We start from the raw sequence: 23,900 nt of genomic DNA, 5'->3' as shown, positions 1-23,900 counted from the left end.
ACCTCACAGATAAAGATAAAAAGAATCAGTGCCATTTTCTATAATAATTTCTTGTGTCAGCAACTACTGAGCCCTCAGTACCTTATTTTGTTGAGTCCCAAATAAGATAGCAGTTGTGATTTAAGCTTACTACTAGTTCTACACAAACTCAAGTGTTACCTGACCAATAGAAAAGTCAATATTTATCTTCTCAAAATAACACATGATTACTAAATATGATTACACAGGAACTTATTTGTAACATTTTTAGCAATATCTTTATTTGTCCAGGTTCCATTTAAGAATATTTCTTCCATCCAGAAATTTGATGTCCTAGCATGTCTGATTCATCTTTTTTTTTTTAAAGTGGGGAAGACACTGAAAAATGTAAGCAGAGACCTGGTCAGAGATTTATTTTAGAAAGATCTACCTGGAACCAAATGAAGGACAGACTGCAGTAGAGCTAGACTGGGCCAAGAAGAACAGTATGAAAGCGTCCAAGCAAAAGATGATTAAGCTGAGACTTCTACTTCAGGCCAAGATGAAGGTACAGGGATAGAATTTACCCTGCCTCCTGAAACAACAGAAAAAAAAAGACGAAGTATATGAAACAATGGTTTTCAAGATACTGTACATCACCCTACAACGGACAGTGATCTTTGAGAGATGGTAAACAAATGAGGCAAGTCATACAACCATCCCAGTTATGGCTTGAGAGAATTTCCAGGGCACAGTGCAGAGAGTAGAATTAAGGTTGAAATGGCAGAAACGGAAATACACTATTATAGGGTTCTTATACCATATATGACAAGGTATAATAAAATCTCTTGAAAGTAGACTGTGATAAGTTAAAGATGCATATTTTATCTCCTAAAGCTACTACCAAAATAACAAAACAAAGAGTTAAGCCAATAAAGAAGATAAAATGGAATCATAAAAAATACTCTTAATCCAAAAGAAGGCAGAAAAAGAGGATAAGGGAACAAAAAACAGATGGGAAAAACAGAAACAGTAAGATAATGGAGTCAAATCTAACCATATTAATAAACACATTACATGTAAATGGTCTTAACACCCCCAATTAAAAGACAGAGACTGTCAGATTGCAAAAAAGTAAATAAATAAGACTCAACCATATGCTGTCTATAACAAACGCATTTTAGGGGCCGGCCCTGTGGCCAAGTGGTTAAGTTCCCACACTCCACTTTGGCAGCTCAGGGTTTCGCCGGTTTGGATCCTGGGTGCAGACATGGCACCACTTGTTGGGCCACGTTGAGGCAGCGTCCCACATGCCACAACTGGAAGGACCCACAACTAAAATAAACAACTATGTACTGGGGGGATTTGGGGAGAAAAAGCAGGGGAAAAATGCATTTTAAATATAACACAAATAGTTTAAAAATAAATAAATGGAAAAAGAAATGAACAATACTCAAAAGAAAGCTATATTAACATCAGAGTAGATTTTAGAGCAAAGAATATTAACAGGGATCAAGAAGGTCATTTCATAATAATAAAGACGTCAGTTAAGAAAACATAACAATCTTAAATCTATATGCACCTAGTAGCAAACCTTTAAAATACACAAAGCAAAAACTCACAGAATTAATTGCAAAGAGAAATAGGCAAATCCACAATTATAGTTGGAAATTTAAATACTCCTCTCTCAATAATTGATAGAACAAGTAGGCAGAAAATCAGCAAAGATATAGTAGACTTGAACAACAGCATCAACTGCCATGGCCTGACTGACATTTTATATAACATTCCACCCAACAACAGCCAAGTGTACATGGAACATTTACCAAGATAGAACATGTTTGAGGATAAAAAAAAATCTTAAAATATTTTAAAGGATTCAAGCCATACAAAGAATGTTCTCAGACCACACGGAATTAAACTGGAAATCAGTAACACAAAAATCTCTGGAAAATCCCCAATATCTGGAAACTAAATAATATGCTTCTCAATAGCTCATGAATCAAAGAAGATATCAGAAAAGAATAAGAAAGAATTCTGAGGTGAATGAATGTAAAAACAAAACAAGTCATAGTGAATAACCAATACTAGATGAATGTAATATATGACAGATTTCAGAGGTATGTATTTCCAGTGCAAGAATAATCCCTTAAATTGGAACACATTATTAAAGGATACTAAGTTAGTGAAGACTATAGGAGACAAAAAAAGTGAGAATAAGCATTTACCATCAGTTGTGTTTTCATATTAGGTATTTTTACTCTGTCTATGCCACCAATAAGTCAGATGGAAAAAAGCAAAAAACCACAGCATACCAGAATTTCTGAAATCCTGCTAAAGCAGTACTTTAGTGTAAATTTATAGCACTAAATGCCTATATTAGAAGAAAAAGAAAGGTCTCAAATCAATATCCTTAGCTTCCACTTTAACAGACTAGAAAGGAAGAGGAAATTAAACTCAAAGTAAGCAGAAGAAAAAAAATAAATACCAAAGTAAGAGTCAATGAAATAGATAAAAATAAAGAAAATTCTTGAAAGCAAACACTGGTTCTTTGAGAAGATCGATAAAATTAATAAATCTAACAAGACTGATCAGTTAAAAGAAAGAGAAGACACAAATTACCAATACCAGGAATGAGACATCATTACGGATTTAAGATATATTAAAAGAATAATAAGGGAAGGTTATGAACAAATGTATGCAAGTAAATTTGACAACTTAATTAAATGAACGAATTCCTTGAAGAAACAAACCACAAAATTCACTCAAGAAGAAGTAAATAACATAAATAGTGCAATACCAATTAAAGAAATTGACACTTTAGTTTAAAACCTTACCACAAAGAAAACTTCAGGCTCAAATGGCTCTATTGGCAAATTCTACCAAATATGTAAGAAAAAATAATAAAAATTCTACATAAACTCTTCTGAAAAATTAAAGAATACTTCCCAATCATTCAATGAGGCCAGCATTATCCTGATAACAAAAACAAAAATACTACAAGACAAGAAAACTACAAACCAATATCCCTCATTAACAAAGATTCAAAAATTGAAACCAAATTTCAAATAGAATTCAACCACATAATAAAAGGAGAATCCATCATGACCAAGTAAAGTTTACCCCAAGAATGAAGGGTTGGTTTAACATTCAAAAATCAGTCAATATAATTCACTGTATTAGCAAAGAAAACTAGAAAAAACAGGCAATCATCTCAATATACACAGAAAACTCATTTGATAAAACCCAACATCCATTCCTCATCAAAGCTCTCAGCAAACTAGGAAAATAAAGAAGTTTCCTCGATCTGATAAACGGCTTTTACAAAAAACCCACAGTTAATGTTATATTTAATGGTGAAAGACTGAACACTTTCCCTCTAAGATCAGAAATAAGACAAAGATGTCTGTTCTTCCAGTTCCCTTCAACACTGTCCTGGAGAAACTAACCAGGGCAATCTGACAAGAAAAAGATTTTTAAAGGGCATTCAAATTGGAGAAGAAAAAAGTTAAACTTTATTTACTAGTAGACATGACTGTCTAAGTTGAAAATCTGATGGCATCCTACTAATAAGTAAGTTTAGCAAGGTTGCAGAATACAAGATCAATATATAAAAATCAATCATATTTCCATATATCACAAAAATCAGGAATTACATTTTTTAAATACCATTTACATGGTAAATTTTATGTTATGCATATTTCACCACCATTTTAAAAAGTACTATTTACCATAGTAAATAGTTAATAGTAAATCAAAACCTATGAAATACTTAGAGATAAATCTGACAAAAGATATGAAAGACCTCTACACAAAGACTACAAAATATTACTGAAAGAAAGCATATCTCCCAAACAAATGGAGAGATGTACCTTATTCATGGGTCAGAAACTCGATGTTGTTAACATGTCAGTTCTCTCAAACTAATATACAGATTTAATGCAATCCAAATCAAATCCCAGTAGGCTGTCTTGTAGAAATTAAGGACTTCCACAAGAGCTAATTCAAGGACAGACAGCCAAAACAACTTTGAAAAAAAACCATAAAGTTGGAGGGCTAACACTACCCAACTGAAAGAACTGTATATGACTATTGTAATCAAAATAGCATGGTATTGGCATAAAGGCAGACAAACAGATCAGTGGATTAGAATAGAATGTCCAGAAATAAATGCATATTTATACAGACAATTGATTTCTGAGAAAAGGTCCAAGGCAACACAGTGGAGAAAGAACAAAACTTTCAACAAATCATTCTAGAACAATTGGGATATCTGTAAGCACACAAAAAAATGGGGATCCATACTTAACACCATATACAAAAATTAATATAAAACAGATCATAGGCCTAAACGTAAAATCTAAAAGTATAAAATGTAAAACTTCTAAAAGGAAACATAGGAGAAAATGTTTGTGTAAGCCTTGGTCAGGCAAAGATTTCTTACATATGACACCAAAAACATGATCCGTAAGAGAACAAATTGATAAAAGACTTCAGAAAAATTTAAAACTTTCTGTTCTACAAAAGACACTGCTAAGAGAATAAGACAAGCCACAGACTGGGAGAAAATCTTTGCAAAGCACATCTCTCATAAAGGATTTATATCCAGAATATATAAAGAACTCCCAAAACTCAATAATAAGAAAACAAACCCAATTAAAAAGATTTGGACAGATAATCTACCAGAGCAGATATATGAATGGCAACATAAACACATAAAAAAATGCCCAACATCATTAGTCATCACGTAAATGCAAAATAAAACCACTATGAGATACCACTACACTATTAGAATGGCTAAAATTAAAAAGACTGAGCACATCAAGTGCTGACGAGGATGTGGAGCAACTGAAAGTCTCATACACAGTTGGTGGGAATGTAAAATGATACAACTACTTGGCAAAACAGTTTGACAGTTTCTTAAAAATATACACCTACCATACAATCTAGCCCTTCCACTCCTAGGCATTTACCTAAGAGAAAAAAAATATATGTCCATACAAAGACTTGTACATGAATGTTTATAGAAGCTTTATTTGTAATAGCCAAAACCTGGAAACTCAAATGTCTATAAGCAGATGAATGGATAAATAAATTGTGGTATATCTATACAATGGAATATTACTCAGCAATAAAAATAAATGAACTATTTGTATATATGCAACAACATGAATGAATCTCAAAATAATTATGCTGAGTGAAAGAAGCCAGATATTTTGTGTGCATGCCTGAAGAACATTGCCCCTGAGCTAACATCTGTGTCAATCTTCTTCTACTTTGTATGTGGGACACCACCACAGCATGGCTTGATGAGCACTGCATAGGTCTGTGCCCAGTATCTGAACCCACAAACCCAGGGCCACCAAAGTGAAGCATGCAAACTTAACCACTACGCCACCGCACCGGCCCCAAAGCCAGCTTTTTTTAAGTACATATTATATGATTCTATTTATATAAAACTCTATAAAATACAAGCTAACTTATAGTGGCTAAAAGCAGATCAGAAGTTGTCTGGAGGGAGAGGGGAAGAAATCACAAAGGGCTGTGACAAAACTTTTAGGGGTGATGAATATATTCACTATCTTGATTGCAGTGATAGTTTCACAGTTGTACACATGTGTCAAAACTTCAAAACTTGGGGCCGGCTCTGTGGCCTAGTGGTTAAGTTCACGCGCTCCGCTGCAGTGGCCCAGGGTTCAGATCCTGGGCGCGGACATGGCACCGCTCGTCAGGCCACGTTGAGGTGGCATCCCACATCCCACAACTAGAAGGACCTGCAACTAAGATATACAACTATGTACAGGGGGGGTTGGGGGAGATAAAGCAGGAAAAAAAAAAAAGATTGGCAACAGTTGTTAGCCCAGGTGCCAATCTTTAAAAAACAAAAAAACTTCAACACTTGTACACTTTAAATATTTACACCTTACTGTATTGTCAACTACAATTCAATAAATTTCTTTCAAAGGAGGAAGTTAAGCTAAGGCAGTTATCATAGGAGATGCACATAAAATCTATTTAAGAGGTAGAATTCTCAGGACTTGGTAACAGATAGAGGTGAGAGATGCTCAATTTCCTTTATTAAATGGGGATATAAGTAAGACATTTTACCCTCAAGTAGCTATTTAATACAAATAGAAAATGACTGTGATAAGCATTAATTTTCTTCCGATAAAAAACTAACATGGATGCAGTGATTTAACACTTAGCACAGTCATTCTGTATTTATATATGAAAGAACGTAAGAGAAAGAAAAAGCCAATTGTATCTCTCTCCCAGAAAACGTAGCAACAACTAATGGCTGAGGTATTTAACTAAATGACTTGAAGATTCACTTGGCAAAGTAAATAGTTAAAAGAACAGAATAAACATTTCTCTCATTGGGTTTATATAAAAGCAAAAAGGGAACGCCAACTCCTTTATATTGATCTGACTTTTGAAATGGTTTAGACAGAAGTCCAACGCAACCCAGTGTTATGTCAACAGAGAGAGGCCAGTTCCCACTGGTTCTCTCTCTAAAAGCCTCCTGGTTCTCCAGTACTGCTCCACTGCTCCTATGAAAAATCCTGTCGTACGAAGAATAGAGACAGAATTGGAGATGTGTGAGCTTACTTCATTATTTCCAAAAGCGCAGTATAAAATAAACATTTTCCCAAGACAAAGTTCAGAGCGACACTAGAATACCAGGTTCTTTTGCTTTTAGCTGGAATCTCTTTGATCCATAAAAATGGGGAAAGAAATTATTACTTAAGAAATATGCTTTGTTTGGCAAAGAGCATCTTTTAAAATCTTGTGTCCAGGAAAAGGGAGAGGAAACAGTAATGATGCACTTTGTTTAGAAGAATGGAAGCCGTGCTCTTTAAGAGAATCCCCTTGGGTCAGTGCCTCCCACCACCTCTCACTACAAAGGGCACTGTTACTGTTACTGCTGGATCAAATACACAAACAACAATTCTATTTCTCAAAAATTTTACAAAGTTCACCTGGCATCTCTTCCTTTAAATAACTGGCACTCCCCTACCTCACAGGGTCTTAGGGGGATGGGAAATTGCAGCACCCCTAACCCCCACACATACCCTCTGACTATCACTACCCTACAGCAGTCTGTGATCCAAACTATACCAATCTAATTCTCCCTCCACGGTTTCTGATTCTTGAGCAAAGACACCTAGGGATGAAAAATGAATGAAGCTGAGACATCTGAGACTAGCCAATTAGAAAAGACCAATCCCCTAGTCCTTGCCACTGGGATCTCTGGAGTTGCCCTTGATCTTGATTCTTCCTCTCCCTACTTGTTCAGCTCTACCTTACTTATTTAATTCTGCATACAGTAGCCCCCCATTATCTGTGGTCTCAGTTACCCATGGTCAATTGCAGACATCATCTGCCCCTAACAACCAACCATCAACAACATAATGGCTCGATGATCCTCCCTCTGACATACTGTCCGAAGGTCAATAGAAGCCAAACACTACCATTAGTAGCATACGTCATTCACCTCACTTCATCTCACCATGTAAGCATTCTATCATCGCATGTTATCACAAGAAGAAGGGTAAGTATAGTACAATAAGATATTCTGAGAAACAGAGAGACCACATTCACATCACTATGATGACAGTATATTGTTATCATTTTCCATTTTATTATTAGTTACTGCTGTTAATCTCTTACTGCGCCTAATTTAAAAAGAATTTTTTTTCCTTTTTCTCCCCAAAGCCCCCCAGTACATAGCTGTATATTTTTTTAGTTGTGGGTCCTTCCAGTTGTGGCATGCCGTCTCAGCATGGCTTCAGGAGAGGTGCCATGTCCGTGCCCAGGATCCGAACCGGCGAGACCCTGGGCTGCACAAGCGGAGCAAGCGAACTTAACCACTCGGCCACGGGGCCAGCCCCAGTGCCTAATTTACAAATTAAACTTTATCATAGGAATGTATGTATAGGAAAAAACATAGTATATATGGGGTTCATTACTATCTACAATTTCAGGCATCCACTAGGGGTCTTGGAACATATCTCTTGCGGATAAGGGGGAATTACTGTAATAAAGAATTTGGCTCAGGCGGGCTGGCCTGGTGGTGTAGTGGTTAAGTTTGCATGCTCCTCTTTGGTAGCCCAGGGTTCACAGGTTCAGCTCTCGGGCACAGACCTAGCACTGCTAGTCAAGCCACACTGTGGCGGCATCGTACATAAAATAGAGGAAGATGGACACAGATGTTAGCTCAGGGCTGATCTTCCTCACACACACACAAAAAAAGTGGCTGGTCTTTGCCTTCAGGTCAATTTCCCTGTTAATAGAAGTATCTTTGTTATTCATGGTGGGCTCCTTGGATTACACTTGAGTTCATGCTAATGAGATGACTCTGGATGGGGGCTGCTCACCAGAAAAACCAACCATGTGACAAGAGGATTGGGGCTTTGAGCCAAGTGATATCAGCCCAACCTTTGGGGAGGAAAAGAGGACTCGTGATTAAGTTCAACCATGTGCCCAATGATTCAATCAATCATGCCTGTGTAGTTGGACCCCAGTAAAAACTCTGGACACTACAGCTATGTTGAGCTTTCTGGTTGGCAAACACACTGATGACTGATGTGCTGGGAGGGTGCTATGTCCTGATTCATGGGGACAGGTCACAGGAGCTCCACATTCAGGACCCTACCAGAGCTCACCCTATGGGTCTTTTCTTTAGGCTGGTCCTAATTTTTATCCTTTAAAATAAAATTGTAATCATAATTACAGCACTTTCCTGAGTTCCATGAGTCATTTAGCAGATTACCAAACCTGAGCAGATAGTGGGAGCCTCTGATTTTGTGCTCAGTTGGTCAGACCACAAGTGTTCTGCGAACATCCAGAGCTTATGGCTAGATTGGTGTCTAAAGTGAAGGTAGTCTTGTTGGGGACTGTGCCCTTTACTTATAAAGTCTGCACTAACTCTAGGTAGTTAGTGACAGAATTGTATTGCATTATTTCACTTAATCACTCCCTATGCTTCATTTTCCTCATCTGTAAATGCAGACACTCATAGCATTTATACTTCATAAGGTTTTATGAGAATAAAGGAGTTGATATATGTAAAGCACTCAAAACAGTGCCTAGACCATATTAAGCATTATATAAATATTAGAATAGTTTCTGAGTTGTTGTTGTTGTTTCTATTATTAAAGTCCAGAGCTGGCTAATGTATAAATTATCAGGCTTTTCTACTAAAATCTAAAAAACACAGAGAAAAGACTGGCTCCCAACATTAGTCAGAAAATGTTAACAACATTAATCGCATAGATGGTACTGACGTTAGCCAGCTAATGTTCTGAACACAAATGACTACTGCTGATATCTACATCATCTAGCAAAACTCAGACCAGCCAGTTTAAGCAAGTGCCAGAATATTACATGCTTTTTGTAACTCTGGAAATCATCACTCCAGGGAGATTAGGGTCCTTGTTCTGAATAATGAAGCAAATGGTTGGGAGAAATAGTACAAGATGATTCTTACTTTCAGTTTGTCAAACCACCAGGCCTGGCACACAATGAACAAATCCTAACATGGTACATTTTACCACTTCTCAGCTTAGCTATAAGATACCTCACTGGGCACTGAAATGTTTTTCTCTGCTCATCAGTAATGGCTACCAACTCCTCAAAACTCACTCCTTTGTCTTCCATCTTCCTGTCATTTAGAACACACTTGGAAGTGTTCCAAATAGCTGCTGAGTACAGAAATAAAGTTCTTACCAGAAAATCGTCTTGGGCTGTTTTCTAGTATTATGATTCAGACCCTCTGTTCTGCCCTCTCATGGTCACTTTCCCTTCCCAGCTACTTCTATGTGAGCTTTCAGAGAAGGCTAGGAATGCTCTCCCTGCCATCTTTCATTCTAAGTTCCTACTTATGAAACACACTCTTAAAACCCTGGCACCATGTCCTCATGTTATTACACAAAAAGAAGAAAACTAAAATTAAACAGTACAGATAAAAAATTTTCCTGGCAGTGTTGGTATAATTCCAAAGATCGTTTCAGTGCTTCATCTCTCATTAGGAGACAGCCTGAGTTGCTCAGGAGCTGCTAAACAAAAGCACCCACAAGGAACTCAGCTTCTAAAGATTTCCAGAAAGCTGATCATATAGCTAACCTATGCTTCCTCTAAATTGATAAAACATAAGAGTTAACAAGAAGTAGCAGCCTGTCCATCCTAGAACCAGGATTAGAATCCAGGTCTTTCTGTTTCAAATCTAATGTTCTCCATCTACATTATAGGTGATCCCTTCCAGATCTAAAATTCTATAATCCTAGGTAGTAATTTAAACAAAAATAGAAAATGCCTCATTCCTACAAAAACTGGTCTTCTCTATCACCAGACCAGTGCTTTCAACCAAGATGTTACAGAAAAGCAGAAAGAAGAAAGAAGAAGGCCCAGGTCTAAGTCCTGGCTCTGCTATTTCCTAAAAGCATGACAATGAACAAATATCTTTATAAATCTAGGCCTAAGATTCCTCATCTGCAAAACCAGGGACCCTGATGGTCACCTATGTTTAACCCTTCTTAGCATCAAGACCTACCCTAAGAGATCCTGGGAAGAGATTGCTTCCAATCATGTTAGTATCAAAGGAAGTTTTAGCCACAGATTCAAAAGGAGAGGGGACTAAAGCACTGTTTTTCCCTTCTCTGTCAAGTCTCACACAATTAGACATGCTCTTTCACTCAGAACTCTGAAGCGAAAGCTCCAGAAAAAAGCGGTAGTCATGGTTTAGCAGTTTTACAAGTGAAAAAGATCTAAAGTTTTAATTTAATAAGTTCAACATGAGTCAGCAGAGTTATGTGCCTGCTGGAGGCACCAGTATCTAATCAGGTTGCATTAAAAGATGCACAGGTCCCGAACTGAGAAGCTGATGGTCCTGCTAAATTCTATGCTGATCAAACCACACCCCGGGGGTCTGCATCCAACTCTAGGAGCCATGATCTAAGAAAGACGTTAACAAAAGAGTCCACAGGTAGGAAACCAAGATGAGATGGAGGCTGAAAAAGAATGTTTTCTTCAAAGAACTAGCACTATTGAACCTGGAAAAGAGAAGACTCAGAAGAGAGTCCATCTGTACTTCTACCTAATCTTTGAATCATCTAGGACTCAGAGGAGTGAGGACCAAATGGGGAGCCACAGAAGAAAGGGGCTGCCTTAAAAGGCCAGCAAGCTCCCTATCTCTGGAGATGAAGCAGCCAAAGCTGGGAGATTCCTATGGGGATGGAGGTGGGGAGAGCTGGTGAAGAGAGGGGTAGGGATAGGATGGAATTCAATAAGACTTCCAATGAAGAACAACTCCAACTCTGTCTAGAGCATCTTCCCCCCATCCCCAGCACAGTGACTTTATCAGTCTTATTCAGTGACTGTATGTAGAACCATTTCAATAATTTGCTCTTCATTAAGCATTTTATTATACTCATGTCCTTTTAAGGCCAAGTTGCCGCCCATCTTCTCTCTTCTTTTTTTTTTTTTTTTTTTTTTGAGGAAGATTAACCCTGAGCTAACATCTGCTGCCAATTCTTCCCCCTCTCCTTTTTTTTTTTTTTGTTGAGGAAGACTGGCCCTGAGCTAACATCCATGCCCATCTTCCTCCACTTTATACACGGGATGGGATGCCTGCCACAGCATGGCTTGCCAAGCGGTGCCATGTCCACACCCCAGATGCAAACCAACAAACCCCGGGCTGCCAAAGTGGAATGTGCAAACTTAACCACTGCACCCCCAGGCCGGCCCTTCTCTCTTCTCTAAACCTTCCAGCAACTAGGATTGACAACGAGGCTGCCTATTACCTTCTGAAGACTTCCATGCCTTCCACAGGTCCTCCACGCTGATGAGTTTATCCTCACCATGGAAGGTGCTGTGTTTCACCGTTGGGTCATGGTAATTGAGGTCTTCCCTCAGGAACTGCAAGGGAAAAGTACACAAGTCACAAGAAATACCTGGGAGCCAGTCCACCAAGATCTCCACGCAGATCGCGTAGCTATCCACAGCACTTCCTATCTACCCAGTGCACGAGTATACCACATCATTCACGTATCCTTCCATGTGCATATATCCTAGTTGCCAAGCAGACTGCTTTTTCTTGTTATATGTTTCACTTGAAAATATAAACATGAATAAGAAAGTCCTTCCTCATATTTTTTTTTAATTATGGGAAGATAATATATGACAGTTAACTGAAATTCAGTAAGCTGGAAGAGGGAAGAAGGAAAGGGAGGAAGAACTAACAACTTTTGAGCACTTATCTATACAGTAAGCAACATTCCAAGAACTTCCACAATATTTTCCCATCTAATCCAATGAATTATCACACCCATTTTACAAATGAGAACAGTAACACTCACAAAGATTATACAATTTCCCCGAAATCACATTAAGTTTAGAGAAGTTAAATTACTTGCTGTGATAATTTTAAAATATGTCCACAATTCTTTGACAATCCTCCCACAAAAGGTGAATTCTCCTCCCTTTGAATATAGACTGACATTAGTGACTCATCTTCTAACAAACAATGTGGCAGCAGTGATGTCAAAGGACTCCCAAGGCTAGATTAGAAAAAGCGATACAGATTCCACCTGGCTCTCTCCCTTTTGGGACACATGCCTTGGGAGCCCTGAGCCAACACGCAAGAAGCCTGGCCACCTTGAAGCTACCATGCGAGAGAGATCACATGGAAAGACTATCTGGAGACCGAGAGAGATGACTGAGCAGCCCCAGCTGTTTAAGTCTTCCGGCCCGGAAGTCAGACATGTGAGTGACTGAGACTTCAGATGATTCCAGCCCCCAGCTTTTGGTTCTTCATGTGATGCCAAGTGGACACAGATGAGCTGTCCCTGCTGAGCCATGCCCAGATTGTAGATACATGTCAAAATAAATATTGCTGTTTTAAGCCACCAAGTTTTGGGGAAGTTTGTTATGCAGCATTAGATAGGTAAAACATCTGCTCAATGTACAGCTAATAAGTGATGGAGTTAGCATTCTAACCCAAGATATCTGACTTTATAGTCCAAAGTTTCCCCCTGCTCTGCATATGCTGTCCTTTAGTTATATGGATTTTTTTTCATACTATAATTTTATAAGAAAAAACAAAAACATGGGGCCAGCCTGGTGGCGCAGAAGTTAAGTGCGCACGTTCCGCTTCAGCGGCCCAGGGTTTACCAGTTTGAATCCCGGGTGCAGACAAGGCACTGCTTGGCACGCCATGCTGTGGTAGGGGTCCCACATAGAAAGTAGAGGAAGATGGGCACGGATGTTAGCTCAGGGCCAGTCTTCCTCAGCAAAAAGAGGAGGATTGGCAGATGTTAGCTCAGGGCTAGTCTTCCTCAAAAAAAACCAAAAACAACAACAAAAAAGAAAAACAAAAGATATCAAAGCTTTTAGAAATTTAACTGGTGATTAACTTCACAGATACTCCCATTCAGTCTGATCCTTAACCTCATTAGTATGTACAAGACTGAACACATCACTGGTTTCCACAGATCAAACATCAAAGTAGTATGGAATTCTGATCACTACTCTCACAAGAACACATTTTAGTAGGATTTTCAGGAAATACTTTTTATCCATCTTTCATTATCCCCAGGGTCCAGGAAAGGGTCTGACCCAGAGTAATGTCGGTAAATGTTGTGACTAAATGAACAGATAGTTGACAGAATGGTCCCAAATTCCCTACACCCATTATCAAGGGGTGATTTCTTCCCCAGGGTTTTGCAGACATTAAGACACTGGGCTGTATGACTCAGGAGAGAAGTCTGAAGAGAGTCCACACTGGAGGACTCTCACCCTAGAGAGAGTATAGGCTGCTGAGCACAAGGAACTTGACAATGTCCACAAATATAACACAGCGCTGTCCAATACAACTTTCTGCAATGGTGGAAATGTTCAGTATCTGTCTGGTCCAAGCAGTCACCACTAGGCACATGTGGCTATTGAGCACTCATAATGTGACTAGTATGACTAAAACTCTTTTTAAATTAATTTACATTTACATTTAAATGGCCACATGTGGCTAATGGCAACATATTTGGAGTGCAGCTCTAATAATTCTACTACGTGGAGTATAGGTATGGCCCAGCCACACTTCCACGGAGGCTAGAATGGTATATGGAAGACCTCTGGCGAGATGAGGAGTGGAGAGCAGTGCCCAAGGGCATAGGTTTGACAGTTCTTTGTGCCCTCTGGCCACAACTTCTGGGGGCAGAAATTCATTCATTTCATTTATTCAACAAATATAAGATTTCCATGTACCAGGTATAGTTCCAGGCATTAGAAATGCAGTAAATAGTAAACAAAACAGATACTAATCTTTGTCCTCATTGAGCTAACACCTTATTTGGGTGAGAGAGACAATAATTTCTTTAAAGCAGGGAAGAGGAATAGGGAATGCCAAGGGTAGTGGTATCAGTGGTTTGTCAGTTTAATTACAGGAGTCAAGGGAGGTCTCATTAAGAAGGTGACTTTTAAACAAATGTCTGAAGGAGATGCTGGAGAAAGGCAAGCAGAATAACTGAAAGAAGAGTATCCTAAGAATAGGGAATAGCAAATGCAAAGGCCCTGAGGCAAGAACATACTCGGTATGTTCAAGGAATAGCAAGGAGGACAGTGTGGCTGAAGAGAAATGAGTGAGGTGGTGACGAGCAGGAGATAAACTCAGGGAAGCAGCAGGGGTTCAGATCATAAGGGCCCTGGTAAGCCATATATGGACTTTGACTTTTACTCTGAGATGGAAGCTACTGGAGAAATTTGAACACAGATGTGACACACTCACATTGACCTCTTTTAAAGGATTTCTCTGCATGCTGTGTTGAGAAGCAGACTACAGGAGGGCACGGGCAGATGCAGGGAACCCAGTCAGGTGGCCATCGCAATAATCTACACATGAGCTAACAGTGGCTTGAAACAAGCTAGGAGTATGGGGTAACGAGAAGTTGTCAGGTTTTGGCTATACTTTAAAGACATCAAATCAGTAACTCTCATAATTTTTTAGTTTTGATTCATCAGGTCCTTTAAGGTATATCCTACTTTGGCTTTCCTAGGCTAAAATCCAGGCCCTCTTAATCTACGACTAGAGAAACACGTTATCATACACAAGCCTTAGGAGCAGAAACGCCAAAATCTCCAAGGAAGGTGATTTTCTGCCATTACCAGCTATCTCCAGGAAACCATCTGATGAGACATACCAGCTGCTTATAGGGAACCAACAGACACAGACTGCTTTTTATAGCCAAATCTGATCACTGAGGTATATGGAGAGCAGAGAAGCTCATGGGAAGAAAGTGCAAGGAGGCTCTGCACAGGGGCTTGCATACAGGCACTGCTGGTGCCACAAAGCATGCAAAGAAGGAGTGGGGTCAGAAAGTAAGGCCCGCAAGAAGATGGTGCCAACTGAAGAATGTGGGCTGACAGAAGCTCTACCTGAAGGAAGGGCCTGATGCTGAGCGGAACCTCTCTAGAGAACAAAGCAGTGGGACTGCAACAATCAGGCCTTAAGAGTAGGAGAGGCGGTGTACTACAAAGAGTTCAGAACCCACAGAAACAGACCCTTACTTCCTGTGTGACCTTTGGGCAAGCTACTTAGCCTCTCTGAGCCTGTTTTCCTCTCAAAATGAGGGTTAATTATCCCTCCCATTTGAGTGTGATAAGGATTTAAAGAGACATGTTTGCAGAAGTCATAAACTGCCTTTCCCTGTCTTTTAACAGTCCTCAGAGCATTTTATAAATTGAACCTATAATTAAAAATCAAATCTCAAAAAAACCCCAGCTTTTCAGGCTACCTTAAAAAAAAAAAAAACTAAAGATCTAGGACACTGAACCCCAGTGACAACTTTAGAATTTCATTTAGGAGAGGCTTACGGGTTGCAATTTCATTGGAAGCGAGGGTGATGGCTAAGGGACTTGTCACGAGGTTGTGTTTGCATAGCAAGCACATTATTTTTATGTAGATTGTACATTACAAATTAATTTTAAAATGCAACACTCACAAAGATGTGTTTATTCACATTTTACTTAAAATTAAGAAAAAAATTGTCCACATCAAAGAATATTATATATATAATAAATATATATCTATGTGTATATATTTGGGGCAGTTTGGAGGTAGGGGAGCTGGTGCTAGGGGAGATAACGAGGGCCTCAAGCCCCCACCTCCTGGCACCACTCCTGGGTTCATGTCTACCTGGCAACAATCTGCCAGAGCTGAGCAGCAGCTGCCTCCTTCTGAAGAGGCATGTGCTCTCTAGTTTGCCACAGCTCCCACCACTCACTAATTTACACATATGCATTTCTACAGCCCACGTTTCTCAGTTATGATGCCCCCAGCCCCTCAGAGGCACAGAGCTTGTGATTCTTGAGGTACGCAAAAGCACTCTAAGTTTTAAAGCACAAGTCGAATGTTAGCTGAGATTGTAACTAGAATGAGCGTGAGGTAAGGATATGAAAATGAGAGAAAAAGCTACTTGATCAAAGGAGACTCTTCTGTGCTCCCACAGCCCCTGTGTAACCTTTATCAGTCTTGTTATCTGCCTATCTCCCTACCAAACCATATACCCTCTGATGGAAGGTCCCAGTTACCCAGCTATAAACACAGCATACAAGAATGTTGTACTGAACGAGAATCCTCATGTCCAATATACTTGAGGTAGGCATCACCCCATATTACTCTAAACACTGTCCCACATCTGGCTAATAGCTAAAATCTGATATAAGGCAAAGTTTAAAAGGAACAAAAAGCAAAAACACAACAAAACCAAAGAGGCGACTGTTGGCTCTCACAACAAAGATTTACTATTTCAGACTCCAAACAAGCAGCTCTTCTCTTAGGAAGGTCTAGGGGGGCTCCCTAAAAGTCTTGCCTTATGACAGAGAATACAACACTAGCTAGAGCTGCAGCTCAACAGCTCTCTGAAGAGCCAAGGGACCAGCTGTCACTAGGTATATTTAGCTCTATGAGCTCAGAAAAGTGATCTCCCTGGCATTGGAACAAAGCATGCAATCCATCCCAAGTGAAGCTGTAGAGAAGGGATGTGGGTGAAAGCAGACAGGAGGAGAGACATCTCTCTAGAATTCCCAAGAAAATAAGCCCATCTTCCATGTCTCCCAAACCAAACCACACCACCTCCATTACTACTTCCTCCGACACATAATATTTAGAACCCATAAGACTCATGCCCAGATCTGAGCAGCTTCCCAAGTCTTGTTCACTTCTTGAACATCTAGCAAGGACCTGCATTTTAGCTACAACAGCTCTGAATGCCATTTATACAGAGAGCTAGGACACGGATGTCTCAGTGGTGAAGTATCTGTCCCCATTGAGATCAGAAGCTGTTTCTCAAGGGCAGGGAGAGAACAGTCATTTCTCACTCACCTTTGTACATCTAGTCTCACTCCTGCCAGTCCACACTAGTCACCAGAATGACCTTGGTAAAGTACAAGCCTAACTATACCAACACTCCTACTTAAATTCTCATGGCTCCCCGCTACCTACAGGATAAAGCCTTAGCTTCTTGGTCTTACATTCAAGGCCTTTTACAATCTGGCCCATAGACTAACTTCCCAATCAGCTTCCTGGCCACTCTCCCTCCCTACTAGATACCTAGACTCCAGACCAGGAGTCAGGAAATAATGGCCATGGGCCACATCCAGCTTGCTGTTTCTTTTTGTAAATAAAGTTTTATTGGAACATAGCCAGACTCACTCATTTATGTACTCTCTATAGATGCTTTCATGCTACAAAAGCAGAGCTGAGTTGTTGTGACAGAGACTGTATGGCCAGTAAAGCCTAAAGTATTAACTCTCTGGCCCTTTATAGAAAAGGTTTGCCAATGTTTGCTCTAGCTCCTTCAGGCTCCTTGAACAAACCATGCTCTTTTATACCTCTAAGCCTTTACACAAGATGCTCCATTTAAAACGTTATCTCCAGGGGCTGGCCCTGTGGCCGAGTGGTTACGTTTGCACGCTCCGCTTCAGCGGCCCGGGGTTTCACTGGTTCAGATCCTGGGCGCAGACATGGCATGGCTCATCGGGCCACGCTGAGGCAGCATCCCACATGCCACAACTAGAAGGATCCACAACTAAAATATACAACTATGTACTGGGGGGATTTGGGGAGAAAAGCAGAAAAAAAAAAAAAAATGATTGGCAACAGTTGTTAGCTCAGGTGCCAATCTTTAAAAATAAAATAAAATAAATAAATAAAATGTTTTCTCCCACTCTTTATCTGCTAAAGAAAAAGTCACTGCCTTTCTGAAGTTTTCCAGACTTCTCTCAGGCAAGTTAATTGCCCTATCCTATTTGTTCTCTCAGTTCTCAGGGTATGCATCTATGACAGAACTTAGCCCATTATACCATAATTACTATTTAATTACCCCCTCTTTCTCTCCCTAAGCAACTCAAATATAGAAACTGTATTTTATTTGTCATTTATCTCTGTCCCCAACATCTTGCGAATTCTCTGGAACACCTAAATGAATAATTAATTTAGCTCCCTTAGCCCACCCCCAAGCATAGGGCCTGGCACAAAGCAGGGTATGTGGTTATTAAATAACTGAATGAGTGTCTCTCGCTTGAGTTTGCCCTACAACACCCAGCAGAGTGGTTAGTTTACAACAGCTAGTCAATACATATTATGTCTACTATACAGAAGAAAGAAAAAGTCCCCAAATTGTCAGCCAATCTAAAATAAAGATATTCACCTAGGGGCCACAGGGTTACACTGGCTTGGATTCAGTGTAGCATGATGATTTAGAGCTAATTCTAGAGCCAGGCTGCCTAGGTTTGAATCCTGGTTCTACCACTTGCTTTCAGTGTATCATGCACATCATTTGTAAAATGGAGATAAGAGTAGCATAAAACTTCAGAATACCCTCCATGTTGAGAGTATTATAAATGAGTTAATTCATATAAAGAACTTAGAATAGTGCCTGGCACAAAATAAGCTCCCCTATGTGTGAATTAAGCTCTCCTAAATATTAGTATATTGTAATATAAAGATACTAAGAATGTGCAGTCCTGGAGCCCACTATTACAGTGATACTGATCTCTCATATGTAAAGGAGATCTATAGAGGAGATAGAAGGTAGATATTTCCTTGCTATATAAAGGCCATGTGACAAGATCAGCATTAGAGATAACTAAGATAAGGCACTGTAATCTACAGACCTTTAAGGTGTTTCTTTTCTACTCTCTGATTCTTACTTTGAAAGCTTTAACTCTGTTTAAAGTTGAAATTTTACAACCTTATGCAAGACCCTGTATGGGCTGGCCCCTACCTGCCTTCTTTGCCATATCAACTGCCACTTCCTCTCATCTGCAATGATGATGAATTACCTGACATCCCCTGAAAGTACCAGGCTCTTCACCAGTCCAATGTCTTTGCACATGCTATCCCCTCACCTAAAACACTCTCCTCCTTCTGATCACTCCTAGTCATTTCTTCAGACCCAGATTACATGTCAGCAGCTCTGCATATGTGTAAAACTAACTTATATCTTCCTCTTCTGTGACTCCATCACAGTATTCACTTATCCTACTCTACTATCTTCATCCATTTACCTGGCTATTTCCACCACTAGAAGAACTTCTTCCAGGGCAGCAACTTCATCTTTCCTTTTACTCCTATATATCCAAGCATCCAGCACATATGCAGGTACAGAGAATCCCTGAGGTCAGTGACAAAGCTCAGCCCTTGCCATGGATTCATCCTTACTGTCCTCAGACTATGACACTGAACACATGACACAGGTCAAATCCTAGAGACAGCATCTAAGGTTGTAGCCTTATTAGGTACTTGGCCAGTATGGCAAAGACTGGGAAACTCTGAAATCTTCAGGCTTGCAAACTGTCAGGACCAAAGTATCCAAGCTAGCCAAGGACTACTGGCTGGGGAGTCTTTGTCTTACGAAAGGAGGATAGAAATAGATCACTAATTTAAAAATATTTTCAGAGAGAAAAGGGATTACCTTCTTAATTGGGGTCAATATTGCCACATTTACATGGGATGAATACACAGCACTATAGGCAGAATGCATTATGGGTAAGAACATTTAAAAATTGAAGAATTAGAGGGGACTTCTGGCTAGACAGTGTGAGAAGCTCCATGGACCTACTGTTTGGTGAAATTTTTTTAATTTAAATTATTTTTTAAAAGCAACAATTAAAGTCTCTGGAAATAGTCCTAAGAGCATACAGCAAACGAAGAAACATCTGCTAAAACTCAGCAAGAACAGTGGGAGTCTGTAGTATTTGAACTAACACCTGCTCCCTCTCTCCCTCCCCTCTTCCAAATGTGTAAGACAGAAACTCCACACCAGGCTGGTACAGCCAAGAACACAAGGCTCCTTCTCCCCCAAGCTCCCAGCTGGAGGGCTATCTGCCTGAAAGGGGAAGGACATCAGCATTCTCATCCTGCCTCCAGTTACCAGTTGCTAAGGCTAAGCTCTGGGTGAGTCCAGCCAAGAAGTGGGCCTCCCTTCTTCCACCTAGCCCCTACTCATGGGACAGGGGCTTCACCTTGGACTCTGCACCACAGAGGATGCTGGGGCCTTGATTGCCAGTGCCTTGGCTAGTAAAACAGTGATTATACTCTGGGAAAAGCAGGCTAAGAAGACCTGAGGCTACTGCCACCTCTCCACCAAGTGCTCAGCTCCTAAAGTGTCACTCCCACATCACTGTTCCCACTTCTAGCTCCAGAATTATGGCTCAGGGATTTTGCCTGGGAAGAGAAGCAGGCTGTAAAACACAGAGCTTTGAATCTCTTCCCAAAGGAAATTATTTTATTTGCAATAGAGTGTGAAGAAGTTCAAGATTAAGGGTGCTCCCAAAAACAGTGGAAGGTGTGATAAAAGGGATTTTGGAGAAGATTGGTAGATTCATTGGAGATACAGGCTAAACTGTAGGCTGGAGAATTTGCTGTGAGAAATGGAGAAAGAGATAGCTGGGAGGAGCCCTCCTGGAGTAATAACAAATCTCAACTACTGATCCCAGGAACCATCCTTTCAAAGGAATCCTAATGTGATTGGATCAGTCTGTAGAGCAAATTTATGCCCCAGGGCATTGCTGAAAACAGAGAATAATCAGATGACAACTAATGGAGCTTAAAAGCTGGGTGTAGTTAGGGAAAGAGAGAGTCAATCAAAGAGAGCCCTGCCAAAATCACTGTCATCCAAAGGTGACTGTGGCCGTATCCAAGGCTGCACCTCTGAGAAGCAATATGAGAGGCTTCACACTATGTAGACATGGTAGAAAAAGACCACTAAAATAACCTAGCCAGTCACCAAATAAATAAGTAAATCATAACAAGCCCTAGAGGGAGTGGACCAGTACCCAGAGTTGCTACAATATATTATCAAAAAGTCCAGTTTCCAACAAAAAAATGAGACACGCAAATTAACAGAAAAACAAGGCCCATATGCCAGAAAAAAGGCAGGCAATAGAAACCATATATGAGAGCAACCAAATTTCAGATTTAACAGAAAAAGACTTCAAAGTAGCCATTTTAAATATGTTCAACAACTAAAGGGGGCCAGCCCGGTGGTGCAGCTGTTAAGTTCACACGTCCTGCTTCAGTGGCCCAAGCTTTGCTTGTTCAGATCCCAGGTGCAGACCTACACAAGGCTTGTCAAGCCATGCTGTGGTAGGTGTCCCACATATAAAGTAGAAGAAGACGGGCACAGATGTTAGCTCAGGGCCATCTTCCTCAACAAAAAAGAGGATTGGCCGTTAGTTCAGGGCAAATCTTCCTCAAAAAATAAAATAAAAATAAAATAATCTAAAAAAAAAAAGACTAAAAGAAACCATGATTAAAGAAATAAAGGAATATGTGATGATGATATCACATCAAATAAAGAATATCAATAGATAGAAAATTATAAAAAAAAAAACCAAATGGATGTTGTGCAAATTTCAGGAGAGGAGCTCAACAGTAGATGTGAACCAGCAAAAGAAAGAATTAGCAAATTTGAAGAGACATCAATAAAGATTACACAATCCAAAAAGCAGAGGAAAAAAAAGAGAACAGTCTCAGAGAAATGTGGAACACCATTAAGCTCAACTATATATGCATAATGGGAGTATCACAAGGAGAGGATAAAGATAAAGAAAAGAGAAAAATATTCAAAGAAATAATGACTGGAAAATTCCCAACTTTACAGAAAAACATTAAACTACCCATCCAGAAAGCTCAACAAACTGCAAGAAGGAAAAATGCAAAGAGAACCACAGATAGACACACCATAGTAAAATGCTGAAAGCCAAAGGCAAAGAGAAAATCTTGAAAGCAGCAAGATGAAAATGATTCATCACATACAAGGGAAGCCCAATAAAATTCACAGCTAACTTCTCATCAAAAGAGAAGGCAGTGAGATGACATGTTCAAAGTGTTGAGAGAAAAAATTGTCAACTAAGAATCTTATATCCAGCAAAACTATCTTTTTAAAGCAAAGGCAAAATAAAGACATTTCCAAATAAAAAACGTCAAGAAAACTCTTTGACAGCCAACACAACTTAACAAAAATACCAAAGGAAGTTCTTAAGGCTATTGTGACCCCAGAAAGTAATTTGAAGTCACATGAAAAACTAAATCTGTTCTTTTATTAAATAGATTCATTCATTCATTCAACAATATTTATCGAATATTGTTTTTATTGAATACTTAGCCAGGCACTTTTCTAGGTGCCAGGGATTTAGCAGTGAACAAAACAGATCCCTTGCCTTTATGGACCTTATATTCTAGACAATAAACAAGAAAATAATAAATGATCAAATGATAGAATCCAGAAGGTGATAAGTCCTTAAAAATAAACAAACAAATAAAAAGAAGTAATGTGTAAAGAGGTTATGGATGCCAGGAGTAGAGGAGAGTTGCAGATTTCATTATTAAATAAGGTAATCTGGGAATAGTCTCACTGATAAGGTAAAGGTATGAGAAAAGGGAAAGTATTTGGGAATATCCGGGAGTTATCAAAGTGAGTATCTGGGAGAATATTCCAGGCAGAGGTAAGAGCTAGAACAAGGCCCTAAGATGGAAACAACAAGGACTGTTTGAGGAACAGCAAGGAGGGTAGTTGAGGTGAGTGACCAAGGGAGACAATGAAGGAGAGGAGATCATAATGATCAGCGGGGCCAGATTACATAGGGCCTTGATGACTCTTGTGTTGACTTTGGCTTTCACCCTAAGTGAAAAATGGAGCTATCACAGGGTTTAGAGCACACGAGTGAAATGATCCTATTTTTTTCTTTTTAAAGCTTCTGGCTGCTACGCTGAGAACAGACTGCAGACATGGTGATTTGTTAGGAGGCTACTGAACCTCAGTGCCTGCAGTGGAGTAGTGGTGAGAAATGATTAAACTGTGGACATATTTTGAAGGTAGAACCCACCAGATTTACCAATAGATGTGGAATGTGAGAGGAATTATGGATGATTCAGAGTATTTTTTGGCCCAGGCAACTAAAACAATGAAGTTGCCTTCAGCTGAGATGAGGGACACCATGGGTAGAGCAGGTTTTGGATGAGGTGACATTTAGAATCCAGTTTGGGGCATGTTAAGCTTCAGATGCCTTGAACATTCTTAGGAAAAAACACAAGGGTAAACTGTCATGATCTTGGGTTTGGCAATGGATTCTTAGATATGACATCAAACTGCATACTAAGAAAAAAGAAACTGGACTTCGTCAAAACTGAAAACTTTTCTGCTTCAAAGGACACTATAAGAAAGCGAAAAGCCAACCTACAGAATGAGAGAAAATATTTTCAAATGATATATCTGATAAGGAACTTATATCTAGAATATATAAAGAACTTTAACAACTTTAACAAGTAAAAAGACAAACAGCCCAATTAAAAACTGGGCAAAGGATATGAATAAAACATATCTCCAAAGGAGATATACAAATGGTCAATAAGCACATGAAAATATGTTTGACATCATCAGTCATCA

At 39.5% G+C, this 23,900-nt stretch overlaps 1 protein-coding gene across 17 annotated transcripts in view; it reads right to left on the bottom strand.

The window, feature by feature from the left end:
* STIM1 (stromal interaction molecule 1) overlaps positions 1–23,900 on the bottom strand; it is a 172,989-nt gene that overhangs the window by 46,734 nt on the left and 102,355 nt on the right. For all 17 annotated transcript variants that reach the window (XM_001499852.7, XM_014741723.3, XM_070274560.1 and 14 more), the window contains one exon: positions 11,760–11,874. In XM_001499852.7, the coding sequence (XP_001499902.2) occupies positions 11,760–11,874 (115 nt within the window). The remainder of the gene's footprint in view (positions 1–11,759; positions 11,875–23,900) is intronic.

This window comes from Equus caballus, chromosome 7, assembly GCF_041296265.1.
Source record: "Equus caballus isolate H_3958 breed thoroughbred chromosome 7, TB-T2T, whole genome shotgun sequence".
Lineage (NCBI taxonomy): Eukaryota > Metazoa > Chordata > Mammalia > Perissodactyla > Equidae > Equus > Equus caballus.
Note: the sequence above shows the minus strand (reverse complement) of the source record. Positions and strands in the feature narration are given on the sequence as shown.